General features: G+C 50.1%; 1 protein-coding gene across 1 annotated transcript; it reads left to right on the top strand.

Annotated features, from left to right (window-relative positions):
• The first annotated feature begins 189 nt into the window (after window positions 1-189).
• CRAT (carnitine O-acetyltransferase) lies at window positions 190-16,014 on the top strand. Its single transcript, XM_050319879.1, is given in 15 exon segments — window positions 190-304; window positions 307-341; window positions 3,607-3,873; window positions 4,281-4,399; window positions 6,474-6,527; window positions 7,423-7,588; window positions 8,160-8,334; window positions 8,692-8,870; window positions 9,592-9,692; window positions 10,139-10,258; window positions 10,751-10,873; window positions 11,005-11,140; window positions 11,567-11,629; window positions 12,148-12,285; window positions 12,815-16,014. Coding segments are annotated over 15 exon segments (2,007 nt in total). The 3' UTR covers window positions 13,031-16,014.
• Window positions 16,015-16,064: the final 50 nt, after the last annotated feature.

The raw sequence follows: 16,064 nt of genomic DNA, 5'->3' as shown, positions 1-16,064 counted from the left end.
CGCCGCCATGTTTGTGAGTGGCACGGCCCTCCCTGCCCGTAGAGCGGGGGAGCGGGTGCGGAGGGAGACGCGGAGGGGCGAGCAGGAGGACCCTCCTGACCAGCGCGGGGAGAAGGCAGATGAGAGAGGGGCCGTGACACCGTTTGCGGCGCTCCCTCGTCTCGCAGCATCACCCTGCCCTTCTCCAAGATGGCGGCGCGGGCTTCGCCCCGCTCCAAGATGGCGTTGGGGCGGCCCCGCCCCGCGGCGGCGGAGCGGGCGGCGGTGCCGGGGTGGCCGCGGTGTCCTTGCGGCGGGGCCGGGGGCGCGGGGCCATGCTCGCCTTGGTGGCCAGGGCTGCGGTAAGGGCGGCACAGGAGGGGCGGCTTGGGTGGCAGCCGGGACGGGAGGTGGCGGCCGGGTCCGTGCGGGGCCTTTCCCCGGGGCAGGCGGTGGCTCCGGGCAATGCCGCTGCCGGGGCCGGCCCCGCGCCCCAGCCCGGGGCACAGGCGCGGGCGGGTCCCCGGTCAGGGCCGTAGGGCGGGTGTCCCGCGGTGTGAGCAGCGTGGGAGGGTCGGTCCCAGCTCCCGCAGCACCCCCGGAGCGGGGCAGGGGCGCTGCCCGGGTCGGTTCCCCCGGGCCGGTCGGTTCCTCCCCGTGCCCGGCGGCAGCGTGAGCGGTTGGGCTGTTCGGGATGGGAATCACGGAATCACTGGGTAGTTTAGAGTTGGAAGGGACCTCTGGAGATCCCCAAGGCAGGGTCACTTGGAGCAGGTGACACCGAAGCGGGCCCAGGTGGGTTTGGAACGTCTCCAGGGAGGGAGACTCCACACCCTCCCCGGGCACCTGTTCCAGTGCTCTCTGGAAAGAAGTTCCTCCTGATGTTGGTGTGGAACTCCTTGTGTTTTAGTTTGTGGCCATTGCTCCTCGTCCTGTTGCTGGGCACCATGGAAAAGAGTTTGGCACCATTCCTCGCATGATTAGTGAGATCTAAACGGGCCCAGCTCCCACAGCCTCTCCTCATAAAAGAGATGCTCAAGTCTCTTAATAATATTTGTGGCCCCTGCTGGACCCCATCCAGTAGCTCCTTGTCTTTGCTGTACTGAGGTGTCCCATTGGGGCTGGCCAGCAGGAAGGTGGGCACTGGGAGGAGGGACTGGGCTTGGGAACTGCTCACTGCAAACCCTGACAGGTCCTGGGAGGAGGGGGCAGAGCAGCAGCACAGCAGCTACAGGATGGATCCACTCCCAGGGTTACTGAGGGCCCAGGCAGAGCTGGTTGTCTCTGGGCTTGAGGGGGTCTCCAGCTTCTGATTTAAAAATAAAAGACAAAGATGAACCTCTGACATCTGACACTCGAATGCTGTGGCCGTGCTGGGAATCAGACACTGCTGTGAAATTCCTCCTGCCCCCCAGCCCCTGGCTGCAGGTGGATTTCCTTTCCCACCAGCTTTGCAGGCTCTGGCAGAGGTCATCTGCCGAGCTGGGGAGCGATGCCAGCCCATGGGCTGCACACCCTGCTCCACTGGTGTTCGTTTTCCTGGTGCTTGTGGGGGCAGGTGGGCTGTTCTGTTTGCTGCCAGCTGCCTTCTTGGCTCAGCTCTGAGGGCTGTTCCTCCCACCAAACACTCTGGAGTTTAACTCCAGACTGAACAAGCAGGGGACATAAAAGAGGGAAGATGCAAATGCATTCCACGTTTTAACGTGCAGTGGCTTCAGTTAGTTTGGTTTGGGATTTTCTTTGCTACCCCAGGGGAAAATCTGAAAGTGTTTGTTTGCAACCATCATACTTGAGCTGAGCTCTGCAGACTCTGCTTGTCAGCCCCTCTAATCATTAGACAGACACGAAGGAGGGGCTGACAGTCCTTGTGGCTGCGTGAGCCTCTCACTACCCTGCTGTGGAGATATATCCCAAAATGTATTTTTTTTAAAAGGTTGACAAGCCAGAACTCCCCAAAGTCTCAGCTTGCAGTAATGCTCACACGTGCATGGGGAGTGAGGGCAGTTAAGATACTTCCTTTAGCCCCGACCTGAATTTGCCCCCATCTCCAACTAATCCTCCACTACCACCAGTGAGGCTGGGTCACTGTCCTCACCTGACACCCTCTGGCCACCTTTGCCTGACTAAAGGGACTGAATTGCCCACCCCCCACAAAAGGGCTCCGTGCAGCTTGTCCCTTCCAGTGCCAGCCCACGGTGCCACCTGCCTCCAGGACATAAACCGGGGTCTCTCCTCGTGTCCAGGCACCTCTCACAGCAGCTGCAGCAATTTCACCGTCCGTGCAGAGGCTGAGGGGACAACATCCCCAGTGCTGTCACTCCTGCTGTGGCTGGAGCCCAGCGCTGTCGATCAGAGGCTCTGCCCACAGTTATTGATCCGCACTGCAGGCGGTGTCTGCCAGGGCTGCTCAGGGAGGCACCTCCGGGGCAGTTGTCGCAACCCTGGTTTGATTATTCCCGTCCCTTCCCGGGGCTGTGCCAGCCCCTGAGCCCTCTGATCGGAGCAGTCATGTGGCACTTGGCTAATAAGGTGACGCCCTGCACGGGCAGCACATTGTCAGGTGGAAGAGGAGACCCAGACAGGCCGAGGGAGAGGTTTACGGTCTTTTCTGTCCTCCCAGCCATGGATAGGAAGCAGGAGCAAGCAGAGAAGGTACAGTATGCCCACACTTCCATGATTAACACCCTTTGTTTCTTCCCAGCCCTGCTCTTCTTTCCTGCCTCAGTAAATCCTTCTTGTTTTTCTCTTCCTTCTCCAAACCTTGGTCGTGAGGTCTTGAGCTCTTGCCAGGTCGCACAACAAGCACAGGGCATTTTCCCTGGGGGCTTTGTCACTGTGCAGATTTAGACTTTTCTTTTTTCTTCTCTGTCCTGAATTGCTGGGAGGAGGTGTGGGGACAGCTATTTTCTTATTGTTTTGAAACTCAAAGGGATTGTTCTCTCTGGCTTTGCATCCTCAGTACACTGACAGTGCAAAGTCCAGTCCTGCAGGAGTGTCTGATTCAGTAGGTCCAATGGAGAGGGAGATGCAGAGGGAACTGAAAACCTTTAGAGTACAATTTAAACATCTTCAAGCTGAAGGATGTTCATCCTGTTCACCAAGGAGGATGTTGTTATTCCTTTGGGGGAAAACTGGCAGGTTCATTTCCTGATTAGCACTTGGGTTTGCTCCGTTTCATTTGTCTGCCCAGGGAAATGGTTGGTGCTTTCTGAAGCTTTTGCTCCCACGCGACCCACTTGGACCCCAGGAGCCTGCTGGCATCACCCACAATTTCCTGTGCATTCAGAGAAGAGGCATTTTAATCCTGCCCCAAACTTAGCTAAATTCTGCATCCTTAGAGCCAAAAGGGTAGTTTGGTTTGGCACGAGGGTTGTTTAACTTTTTAGCCTCCTGCTGTTGTAAGAAACACTGAAAGTTCGTGACAGTACATAAGATGATTATTTCTTTCACAACTTTCTTCCCACTTACCATGGGATGGAAGGGTTTGACTTTGTCAAACACATGGAGGCTCTCAGCTGGAAGGTGCCCAGCGTGGGAGGTTATCCCAGCAGCATTTTCTCAGGGGAGCTGAGAATCAGTGCTGGCCGGGGGGAAGTTCTGTCTCGACACTTGCTCTGTGCTTTGCAGGCCAGGCCCTGTGGCCTGCTGAAAGCGACCACGTCTCTAGGCAAGATCCCGGGCAGATTCCAGCTCCACCAGGAAGCACTGCCCCACCTGCCAGTGCCACCACTGCAGCAGACCCTGGACAGGTACCTGCTGACCCTGCAGCCCATCGTGAGCCAGGAGGAGCTGAACCACACGCAGGAGCTGGTGGCCGAGTTCCGCAAGCCGGGAGGCGTCGGGGAGAGGCTGCAGAAGGGCCTGGAGAGAAGAGCCAAGAAAACAGAGAACTGGGTAGGTGGGGACCGTCCCCAGCTCTGGGGAGGGAGGGTGGAGAGCTGATGGGCACCTGTGTTTTAATGGCATCACCTTTGTGTTTGTTGCTGACCTCCCTGAGCTCCTCAGCACGACTTGGGTGAGCAGAGAGGTTTATGGCAGGACAGGGAGTTGCTGGCCCTGCCTGCAGCTGCTGAAGGCTCTGTCAGCATCATGCAGCTGCCCCAAGAAGCTGAAGGAAACCCCCTACGAGAGCCCTGCCCTAAGAACCTCCCCTGCCTCGCTTAAATCGCCCTCTCCCCTTCCCACCTGCAAAGCAGAAACCCCAAACAGTTTGTAAAGTGTGGGGCAGGGTGCTGAGACCTGAGAGCCAGGCTCAGGTCAAACAGCAGCTCATCCCTGCATGTTGCCTTCCTCCATCCCAGCTCTCGGACTGGTGGCTGAAGACGGCTTACCTGGAATATCGCCTGCCAGTTGTGGTTCACTCCAGCCCAGGTGTGGTTTTACCCAAGCAGGATTTTCTGGATCGGCAAGGTCAGCTCAGGTAAAGTCCTTTTCTCCTTTCCCTTAGGTTACAGATGGGATAAGGTTTCTGGGCTGGACAAGGATGAGGGTGTTCAGGCTGATTGGGAAAGTAATTATCGTGTGGTCCCCAGGTCTGAGCTGTCTGTGCTGTGCAAGAGGGCTCCAAGGGCAAGGCTGCCAGGCTGTAAGGAAACTCCTGGTTGCACCAGGCTAAATATTTAATTAGGGGAGAAAACCAAAGAGTCCAGTGGTTCAGGCATTAAACAGGGACTAGACACCCACGTTTAGGTCTTTGCTCCAGCTCTTCATTGCAAGATGGTCACATCACTGGCTGGAGGCGTTGTGAGGATGTATCTGGACCACTGAGGTTGTGTGTGTGTTTAAAGAAGCCATAAAAAGTAGCCCAGGCATGTAAGGGAGATCATCCAGGAATGCCTCTGGAGTTTGCTCGTTTATAGGGATGGGGGAACCTGGCAGGAACTGTCCCCTATTGTGTTGTTTCACTTGTGATTTATGGTTTGGGAAATTCACAGTGATCAGCCCCTCCACTCCAGGCCTTTCCTTGCAATCAGACCTTGTCATGCCCTCTCTTCCTTGTGGGTTCCCTTTAATTTTTAACCACTGCTACTGAGTGTGTTGAATCCACCTGCAAAACTTTAGCACTGACCTTTACACAGTTACCTTTGCCACAGTTATCTCCAGACTGCCCTGGAGATCAAATGTACCAGCCAGGGGATCAGTGAGGAACAAATCCTCGCTCCCACCCCCGTGATACACCTGAGCAGAGGATAAACCTTACGACAGTGCAAGAGTACACAAACATCTCTGAAAGCTCTGTCATGTTATTCCTTCTTAAACTGTCCAAATAGCAGGTAAGATCTGGAGAACTGCCAGTGCCCCAACTAGTGGAATTGAGAAGCTGCATAAGAAGCTGGGCTGCCCTGTAAAACTACAATCTAAATGTGTGTTTGGGTAGTTTGGGGCTGTACAAAGAAGTTGTACAAAGAAGTGCAGCTTCAGACTAAAGCTTCAGAGACCAGAAGACAAATTTAGAAAGGGGTGGTTCTCTACTCCTTAATCTGGCAACATTGCTGTCTGAAAATGAGTCAACCAACTTCTCCCTTCCTCTTCCTCGAGCCCAGACTCTGCTCCCAGGCTGTTCAACCTCAGAAAAGGAACACAGGCTCTATCACTGGTGTTTCCCTCAGGTTTTACAGTAAGGCTGAGAAATTTTAATTGAAAACTGTTTTGCAGGATGTCTTTTTGAACAGCCCTTAAGTTCTTGGAGTTGTGTCCTTTGGTCTTTCCTAGGGATGGGTGGGCTGAGCCATCCTAGAGGACACAGCCAGCAAATGCCAAATTCTGGCACCACCTGACCACAACCTCCTGTCCCAGTGACCCCCTGCCTCCCTTCCCCCATGGATGGGTGGGAGCTCCCAGGTCAGAGAAGGCCAATCTTGTCACAGCCCTGCTGGCACTGGCAGCGTCCACGTGATCCTGGTAAACACAACACCTCAGTGTCCATGTGCGGCACCTCTGCCTTTGTTTCAGAGCCCTCAGTGCCAGAGGAAGGTTCTTCGGAGTTGCATGAGCAGCAGGATGTTCACTGGGTAGGAATTCAGTCAGCAGTGATGAGTCTTGGGTGCAGGGAGAAACTTCTGTGTCTTGATTTGACAAACCAAGGTGGCCCCTGGCCAGGAAAGGACAGAAATCCCCTTCTCTTGGTGCTGTTTTAATGCTGAGATTCAGAACTCAGGTGTGGTAAAATCCTCACACATCAGTAACAAACACTGCTGTTAGAGGGTCATCTGCACTGAATCCTGCTTTCCTAAAAGCTGTCCAGCATTCCTTGGTGATACAGTAAGATACATTAAAAAAAACAAAGTGCCACGTGGTAGGACTACCCAGGAATCTCAAACCACAGCCCAGAGTGGCTGTATCAGTGAACCAGAGGTGGGCACAACAGGGGCTTGGCAGTAAGGCTGAGCTTTCTAAGGAGCAGAAAGCAGCTCTGCTAATCCTCCTCTGCTCGACCCTCAGCCCCAGATGATCTGTGCTTGAATCTCAGCTTGTTACATTTGATATTTTTCCAGGTTTGCTGCCAAGCTGATCGAGGGCATCCTGGATTTCAAGTCCATGATTGACAAGTGAGTTACTGACCCTCCTGACTGCTCACACGTTCCTTCCTGTCACAGAGAGGCTGAGCCTCGTCCATAAATCTCCCTTCCAAACAGAAAGGCAAGAGAAGACAGTGCATATTTGAAAAGATATTGTAATCCCCAGCACTGCTCACTGCCACAGTCACCACTACTGGAAAAAAAAGCAAACTTACTTTTCTTTCTTCATGTTCTTTGTTTACCTCAGTGCTTTCATTGGCACACGAACGTGCTTGGAGGGAGCGAGCCCGACTGCCAGTCCTGTGGAGCTTCGTGCTCCTGTTTGCTCACAGGACAAGCTACAGCTCAGGCAGCAGGAATTTGTTTCTCTCATTTGGGGTTCCTGGTGTTTCTCATCTCCCAGCCAGACAGGATGAGCTCTAGAGAAATTTGTACCTCCCTTACTCTTTTACTTTTAGTCACCAACAAATCTCTGCTGAACATGCTGTATTTAAGGTCCAAAAATATGTTTACCAGCACCAACAGTCAAACAAGGTTCAGAGCTAGCTGTGAAAAGGGTAGTTGGACTATGACTGCTGAAGTGAGTGACTGACCCCAGCCTAGTTCAGTCATATCAGCACATCAGACACTCCTCACTCAGAACTACAGCCATGGAGTAGGTGCAGAGATTTCTCTGTTGTCACAGAGAGGATGGTGCTTTTTCCCTTTCCCAAATGGAAGTCCAGCAAACAGACATTTTTTGCAGCCCCTACTAAGCAAGCTGGTAGGAACGGGGAAGGACAGCCCCTTTTTATCCCACCAGCACCTTTAGGTCTTGCTGGAGTGACAGCAGCTGCAGAGCTGAGCCTGTGCCCTGTGTGGGGAGCACAGACCTGCTCACACTGATCTGTTTTCTCTCTCCCTCCTTACCTTGCTGTGTCTCCAGTGAGACCCTTCCAGTGGAGTACATGGGTGGGAAGCCCCTCTGCATGAACCAGTACTACCAGATCCTCTCATCCTGCCGCATTCCCGGGCCCAAGCGGGACTCCATTGTCAACTATGCCAAAGGCAAAAAGCAGTCCAGGCACATCACAGTGGTTCACAACTTCCAGGTATGGCAGCTCCTCAGCTTTCAAAGTGTCCCTTTCAGCTAGTTGTGATCCACAAAGGGAACAACAGGAAGTCTCTGCCCACGAGGTTTGCCTCACCTGGGAGTCGTTCCTGCTCACTTTTATCCCCTTTGGCCAGTAAGGCCAACAGCTGGAATTGCCACGGGTGGACAACAGACTGGGAGGCAAAAAAAATGCTCTCTTCCTCTGTTTCTTGTCCCTGAAATTCCCATCTCCCAAAGCCTAGAGATTATGCCTGGAATTGGAAACTGCAAGTGAAAATGGGATAACAAACCCTCCCACCACAGCTTGGTCTCAGAAACAGGAATTCCTCGTGTGTTTTGGCTCTGGTTACCATGGTTTCTGAGCTTCTTAAAACCAGGACTGTATTTATGCCCTGCAAGGAAGCTGGACTTGGCTTTCTCAGTTCTGAGTATCCTTCAAAGCTCTGCCTAAAGCTGAGTTCTTAGGTCAGGTCTTACCTTCTCAAAGTAGCTGTTGCCTGTTTTTTGGGTCTGGACAATAACAAGCTTCTCTCCTTCCCTCTGTCCTTGTCCTCTCTTCTCACCTCCAGTTCTTTGAGCTGGATGTTTACAACAGTGATGGATCTCCCCTGACCGCTGAGCAGCTCTTCATTCAGCTGGAGAAGATATGGAACACCTCCCTCCAAACAAACAAAGAACCTATTGGGATCCTCACCACCAACCACCGAAACAGCTGGGCAAAAGCCTACAACAACCTCCTGAAAGGTCTGTAGAGCCCCTAAGATATAAGTGCTAACAAACACTGCAGATCCTTGAGCTGCCAACCTCACCGCTGTGCTCTGCTCAGAAATTTGGAAGCTTGTTCTGGACAGGTGACGTGAGGTTTTCACCTCAAAGAGCAATCAGTGCAAGGTCTGAAGCTTGGTTTGTTAGACCTGAAATCCCAGAGTTTGTTGCCTTGCACACGTAAGAAATGTGAGAAAAGGAGGGTGAATGCAGCACGTTCACACCTGCAATAGCTGTGCACACCCCCACTGGATCCCAACACCGGGTCCTCCAAACCTGCCCTTTCAACAAGGTTTCCAACTCCCCTTCCTTACTGGCGGTTCCTTTCCCTCCCAGACAAGACCAACAAGGAGTCTGTGCGTGCCATTGAGAAGAGCATCTGCACGGTGTGCCTCGATGCCCCCATGCCCCGGGTGTCCGAGGACATCTACAAGAGCCGTGTGGCCGCGCAGATGCTGCACGGCGGCGGCAGCCGCTGGAACAGCGGCAACCGCTGGTTCGACAAGACCCTGCAGGTAAGTGCTGCTGCTCCAAAGGTGCTGCAGGTCTGGGTCTGCAGGTATTTTTCTCCTGAGACTACAAAGGTCCGAGAAATTCCTTGCGCAGGCGAGTTTTCCTCCTGTCAAGAGGGCGTAAAAATAAGGGAAGAGGAGGTGTGGTGGCTGGCAGGGCGAGATCCTGTGGTTCCCCTTCCAGTCACCAGCACTCCGCTGCCTCAGGGATTTGTTGCTTTTACTGCCTCTGCCCACGCTTACTCAGTGCAGCAGGTCTTTGTGTTCCTTATAAATCAATTTTCTGCCTGCGGTGAACAACTCCTTGTCTGCTCAGAGGCAGCCCAGACGATGGGAGGTCTGTTCCTGGGATCTCCTCCAGGCTTGTCACTTTTCCTGGTTCTGCCACGAGCTGCCCAATGGCATTTTGTTTTGTTTTCTCAGACATAAGCTGCCATCCCACAGCATCCCTCTGATCTCTTCTCCGCTCAGTTTTGTCAAGAGCCTTCAACAGCAGCTGCTGTTGGAGCTGTTCCTTCATTAGTTGGTATATCCTGGGTCGTGGATTGTAGCAATGGTGCTTTAGAAAATTCTTCTTGTACTTGCTGAACTCTTCATAATGTTTTCAGCTGTTTTGTTCCTATTTGGAACTCTTCACCGATGGGATAAAGTATAGATGTTCCAGCTAATCGAAAAGGATAAGCCAGCACGTGGTAATGTTATTCCTGCTGTGCTCCTCCCCCAGTTCATCATTGCTGAAGATGGCTCCTGTGGTCTCGTGTATGAACACGCTCCCTCTGAAGGTCCTCCCATCGTTGCTCTTCTGGATCATGTCGTGGAGTTCACGTGAGTCCTGCCTCTCCTGCTCCTCCTCACTGTTGGGAACAGGTCCTAAACCACCTGCTCCCCAGGAACATGCCTCTTTACAGCTCACTCCCCAGGAATCTGTTCTGGAGAAAGGGTAGTGGGATGCTAATTAGGTATTGCAGTTCCTGTATCCGTGAGAACTGAGTGGCCAAGCTTCTCTGGTAGTACTGCTCCCACCCTTGGGGAGTTGCACCAACTTTAGCCAGGGAGAGGTGTTTGTTTCTTCTTTTGGGCAGAAGGCACAGAAGACATTTCATTCACACCCTTTGTAAAACACCTTATTGGCACTGAGAGGAATTTTTCAGACTGTAACCAGTGTCACAGGGTGTTAGGGAAGATCTCCTGTGCCTTTCTATCCAGGCTCTGGTGTTCAAGCTGAGCCTTATGTCAAAGGTCTGGTCAAACAGAGCTGTTTCTCTGTGCAGGAAGAAACCTGAGAAGGTCAGATCACCAACGGTTCCTCTGCCAATGCCCAAAAAGCTGCGGTTTAACATCACCCCAGAAATCAAGAACGACATAGAGAATGCAAAGCAAAACCTCAACATGTGAGTATGAAGAGTGGAGAGGTCAGTGAGTGACTGGGGAGTATTCATGTCCCCCTTTGGAGCACGTCAGTGGTTTAAATGAGGCTTTCCCTGCTGCAGCCAGGGAGTGTTCCCAGGGACTTCTGGGGTCAACAGCATTGAACTGAGCTGAAAAGTACTAAAGCCACCTGCTAGGAATAGAGTCAAAGGTGCTGGAAAGGGGTAATTACTGATCCATCCCATTTGTTGGGAAAGAGCAAGACTTTACTGGATCCAACTAGGAATAATGGAGCATAAACACACACAAGCCCATCTGAGCTGGTGAAGATTTTCAGCACTGGCCAAAAAAATCTTACCTCTGTGGTGCTGCCCAAAGAAATGTGTGTGTGGTGGAGCTCTCTGTCCCTGCATAGGTCAAATCCACATGGCCTGTTCCCTCCAAGCCTTGTGAAAGCAAATCCACTCCTCTATGTTACAAGAACAAGCAAAGGAACACTTTTTCTTTCCCTGCAGAATGGTCGAAGACCTGGATATCAAAGTCATGGTCTTTCATCAGTTTGGGAAAGGCTTCCCCAAGTCAGAGAAGATAAGCCCTGATGCTTTTATCCAGCTGGCCTTGCAGCTGGCATACTACAGGTAAGAGCACCAGTGGGGAATTCCTCAACCTCCTCCAACACAGGAGCTCGATAAAGGTGGCACAGAGAGGCCTCTGCAGGGCCTTTCCCCCAGGGCAGACTCAGTGCTGTGACTGTCCCCTCCACATGCAGGATGTACGGCCACGCCTGCGCCACCTACGAGAGCGCCTCGCTGAGGATGTTCCGCCTGGGCCGCACCGACACCATCCGCTCCACCTCCGTGGACTCCCTCAAGTTCGTGCAGTCCATGGACAGCCCTGACAAATCGGTGAGCAACTCAGGAGTGAGAGGACTCCGCTCCTAAAAATAAAAGCTGCTTACTTGGCTAAGCCTGTGTCAGCTGGTTTCAGCTGAGTGGAACTGCACCCGTTACAAAAGTGGGCCAAAACGTAGCTTGAAATAAGTATTTACAAACATAAAACTGTGGGATTCATTTGGGAAACGTCACATGGATGTTTCTAATCCCACCAGAAAGTCCCTTCTAAAAGTGTTTGGCTACTCAGACTAAGTTCTAAATCTATTCACAATGAGCTAACACAGCCAAGCAAAACAACGTAAAAATTAAATCTAGTAGTTATGAAAGTTAGTTTTGTGCAGACACCCAAGGCAGAAATGCTCTCCATTCTAGAGGAACAGCCAAAGTGAGGTTTTCTATTCTTGAAAAAAAATAAAAATTACATCTGTGTGTTCTCAGGACCAGGACAAAGCAGACCTGCTGAGGAGAGCCACGAAGGCCCACAGGGAATACACAGATATGGTGAGTGTCCTCTGTGCAGCCAGACTTGGGGTTTTACCCAGCAAATGAGGGTTCTGGGGAAAGAAAAGACCTTCAGATCTTTCACTGCTGACACAGCAATCTGGCTGTTGCAGAGGTCTGACTCTGATCTGACAGTGCTCTAAAGCCATGGAGTGAATCCTTTCTCTCTACATAGTGGGTTAAGTGTCCCTTGTGACTGACCTAAAGGAGAGGATCACATATTACAGTAGCTTCAGTTCTTACCATCATTGTTGCTCATAAATGCCAAAGTTGCACGAGAACCCCTTAAATCAGAGGGAATCCCTGGGCAGGCACTGTAAGGTTGGTTCCACTGGTGTGTTTTAATTTCACAGTCTTATAATCAAGACTTGACTACCAGTCCTAAAGGCAAGATGTAGTTTCCTTCCAACTTGCAAAATGTAGAGATTTTTAGAAGTGTTCTTTTCTTTGACCCAAAGAAATGGGTAGTTTTGCTCACTGATCTGCTGGACTGACTTTCTGCCCTTCCTCCCTTCCAGGCCATACGGGGCAATGCCATAGACCGGCACCTCCTGGGCCTGAAGCTGCAGGCAATCGAGGACCTTGTGAGCATGCCAGAGCTGTTCATGGACACAGCCTATGCTGTTGCAATGCACTTCAATCTCTCAACCAGCCAGGTAGGACAGAAGTGCTTTCTCTGCTTCTTTTCATGCTTTGCTTCTTCACGTTTCTCTTTCGTTCCTTTCTGTCAGAAACTCCTCTTCCTTTGGGGTCAGGAATTTTTAAGCCAGCTGCCAATCCCATAAAGGTGCAGATCTGACCTTACAGCTGCCACAGTCCCTCAGAGCCTTGTAAAAACTAACCTGACCAAAGCCAGGATCACCAGAAGTGTTTGGTGTCTAAAGGCAAGTGAGATCAACGAAGCCAGCTGCCAGGACAGCTTCATCTGATCTGCTGTGCTCCCATTCTTACTTGTGACTTACTACAAGTTTATCCTGGGGAGAAGCATTCCTTTGGAAATGCAGAGGAAGACACATTGCTGCTAAATAGTAGGATCCAGCAGCAGTGTGGTGGGAGGTGGGGCTAACCAGAGGCCCTTCAAGAGCACTTGAATGAGATGAGTTTCCTGTCGACAGAGCTGTTTGCACTTGATGGTTTCCTTTCTCTCTGGCTGGCCAGAAGGTTTTAATCACATTGTCTCCACAGGTCCCAGCAAAGACAGATTGTGTGATGTGTTTTGGTCCCGTGGTTCCAGATGGCTATGGAGTCTGTTACAACCCCATGGAAGAGCACATCAACTTTGCCATTTCAGCCTTCAACAGCTGTGCTGACACAAACGCCGCCCGCATGGCGCATTATCTCGAGAAGGCACTGCTAGACATGAGGATCTTGCTCCAGGCTGCTCCCAAATCCAAACTCTAAGAGGCAAATGTGATGCAAACACCCCCCTGGTTAAAGGGGCTCTGCCTCATGCACTGAAGTTCCCAATTCCTCAGACAATAATTGAGAGAACAGCTACCCCTGGAACCCAGGAAGGCTTCTATCATTTGTTTTCAGCAAGAGGTTACACAGTAGTCATCTGCAGATACCGGACTGTGGTGAAAGGAAACAGCCTCAAGCCAAAGCAGAACTGACTGGTCCTCTCCTGTCAATGCAAAGTGCACCTTCCTGTCCTCAAAGAGGACTCAAATATGATTTTTACAAAACTTACTATAAAGGAATACAGAAAGCACAGTCCTTACCAGGATCTAAATCCCTTTGGTTAGGAAGGAAGTTCTCCAGGAAAAGCAGGGAATGTTTATTGTGTGATGCAACTACTGTTAAGTCTTCCGAAGAGCGTCTTTCAAACTTGACTGAAGGTTTTTCTGCTGCTCCAGCAAAACTTCACCACTGGACTTCGGCAAGGGGAGAAAGAAGTTAAGCCAGAGCGGATCCAGCCTTGTTAGAGTGCACTGCACTACTCATCCCAGGCACTCCAAGCAGCATCTGCTTTACAGGAACGTTCCCTTCCCCTTGGTTTGGGATGTTGGGATCTCCCTTCTGTTGCACTGACCTTACTAACAACACAACGTGACTCGCTGCAGACTAAGGTGGTTTTTATTGGTGGTTTTGTTGTTGTTGCTCTGGGCTGTTTGTTAAGCTTGCTGCTGTGGTCCTGCCATTGATCTTCCAGCTCAGCCTAAAGCTGTTTCCCCCCACAAAGCTTCTACAAAACTCCTCTCACAAAGGTTTTGCCAGCTTTGGCTTCATGTCCCTTCCCGTCTGCAGAGATGAGAAGGGACTGTCGATGCATTCAGCAGGACATTTGCTAAGCTTTGTACCTTTCTTTGGAACTGAGCAAAGGAAAAAAGATGCTGACTCTGCCCACCAGCCAGAAGGCCACGTGCCTCATCTCCTTCAGGACTCCCATGTTTTATACCTTGCTCTCAGAAACAGCCTTTTTGTGCACAATGTTATGCCTGAGCCGTGGACAAATAAGGACGTTTCTGATCAGGAACTCCAAACACTCTTCCATTTCTGGCCCACAGAGTTAAAATCCGTTAAGGGCCAAAGGAAAAACAGCTGCAGGATCACCCTTCTTTCACAACACTCTGCTTTTAACAAGGCAGAAAATCTTGAAAAGCAGAAAGCTGGGAACATGTGGATATTGTAGATGTTTGTGCACTGTGGCATCCACTGTTCCTGCAGTATCAGCACCTTTCCTGCCACTCTTGGGAGTTATTTCTTACTGAAATATTACTCCCAATTTGTGCCAGCTTTATTCTGAAAGAGAATGATCTGAGTTGATAGTGTTTTCATGTTTGGCTGACAAACTTGAGACAGTAAAAGATTATGTATCAGCATTAACATACAATGGTAGCATAGGAACTACTTCCAACCAATCCTGCCAGAATCCAAGCTCCTAACTACACTTTCATTTAGTAAAACTGTATGGTAATTAGGAATTCTAGTGCTATGCCTGCAACAAGAATTCTGTATTTAAATTGCACACCCTTCAAGATATGTCTGCTGGGATATCACCATAGACAAGAAGCATTAGGAGTGTGAGTGTGTTTTTTTAACAGGGAAATAATTGCAAGGGACGTGATCAAAGTGCCTTGGTGAACAAAAATGAAGAAATTTGCACTAAAGCTGTTTAAAAGAAAAAAAAAATCATTCTATTTTCCTTCTTGAAAGACAAGCCAATGCTTTGGCATTTTTTTCCTGAAAGGATGTTATTTCAAAGCTTCTATCTCATACCTAAACAAACCTTAAAGAAGAAAATTTAACTGAAACTCACCTGCACAGCCAGTGATTGTATGAACTGTCACTTTTACATCATCTACATGGGTTTAGTTGATCTTTTAGAAGAATCCTGAATGGAGTGAGACAGCCTAAAGACACGAATAGGAGCACTACAAACCTGCAAGCACCCACCTCCCTGCTCTGTCAGCTCCTCTGTATCAATTAGACTGAGAACTGCAAGAGGATAACTCAGTATTATCAAACTGTAAGTGACTGTGTAAATAACTACAGAAAAGATCAAACCTTACCCGAATTACATCTGGGTTTATGGAGCCTTTTACATGGTAAAAATACTCCTTTTGCCAAAGTAATCCTGCCCCCAGACTGAATCAGCCTCTGTTGCCAGGGGATGAGTTATTTTTCCATGTCTGCAATGCCTTCAAGCACAAGCAGTGCCACTGAAGTATTTGAGACTGGCCCTTTTCCACTTCTGTCTCCAAGGGGGAAGGCTCTCAAAGGAAAGTGCCTATTAAAGATTAAGCATAAGCATGTGCTGCTGTGACTGTACCTCAGAAGATGGGATTGATCTATCCTGGATCTAAATCTGGATATCCCACTGTCTTCAGCAGAGTACAGCTGCAAGGAGCAGGCTGTCCCACTGAAAGAGATACAAGATTCATAACCCACTTAATGCATCCTTGCTGATACACAGAGCTGAAATTCTGATGAATCAAGCTGATTTCTGAAGTGCTTGAAAGGACACTGCTAAAATCATTACAAGGTTTTTTCCTTTAAAAAGTCTTTTCTTACTGTACAAGTTCTAAAATGTGATGTCTTCCTGATTCGTACCTTTCAGATTTGTTCAGTGTTGACTTAAAACTGTTCTCCCTGTTTCTGATTGTTTGATCAAGAGATTGTCTTAAAGGCAAATAAGGTACAAGAGGCTAAATCTCCAGAAAAGCTCCCGGTTTGGAACAGATAATTTAAGGAATTCACAGACTGAAAACATTTGGATAACTCTTGGGGTCTGAGTGCAATTTTTGACCCAGCCTGGTAGTGTTGCATGCTTTGCTGGCTGGCTGTGTTAAAATCCTGTTTGGGTAAAGGGATTCGTGTCATGTAAAGTTTGGAACCGTTCGTTGAATAAACTGAAACACAATAAACAGATAAGAGCTACAAAAGGGCTTAAATCTCCTCAGACACTGCAGAAGTTACATAACTGCCCTCATTG

This window comes from Myiozetetes cayanensis, unplaced genomic scaffold, assembly GCF_022539395.1.
Source record: "Myiozetetes cayanensis isolate MyiCay16 unplaced genomic scaffold, myiCay2020 scf23, whole genome shotgun sequence".
Classification (NCBI taxonomy): Eukaryota; Metazoa; Chordata; class Aves; order Passeriformes; family Tyrannidae; genus Myiozetetes; species Myiozetetes cayanensis.
Note: the sequence above shows the minus strand (reverse complement) of the source record. Positions and strands in the feature narration are given on the sequence as shown.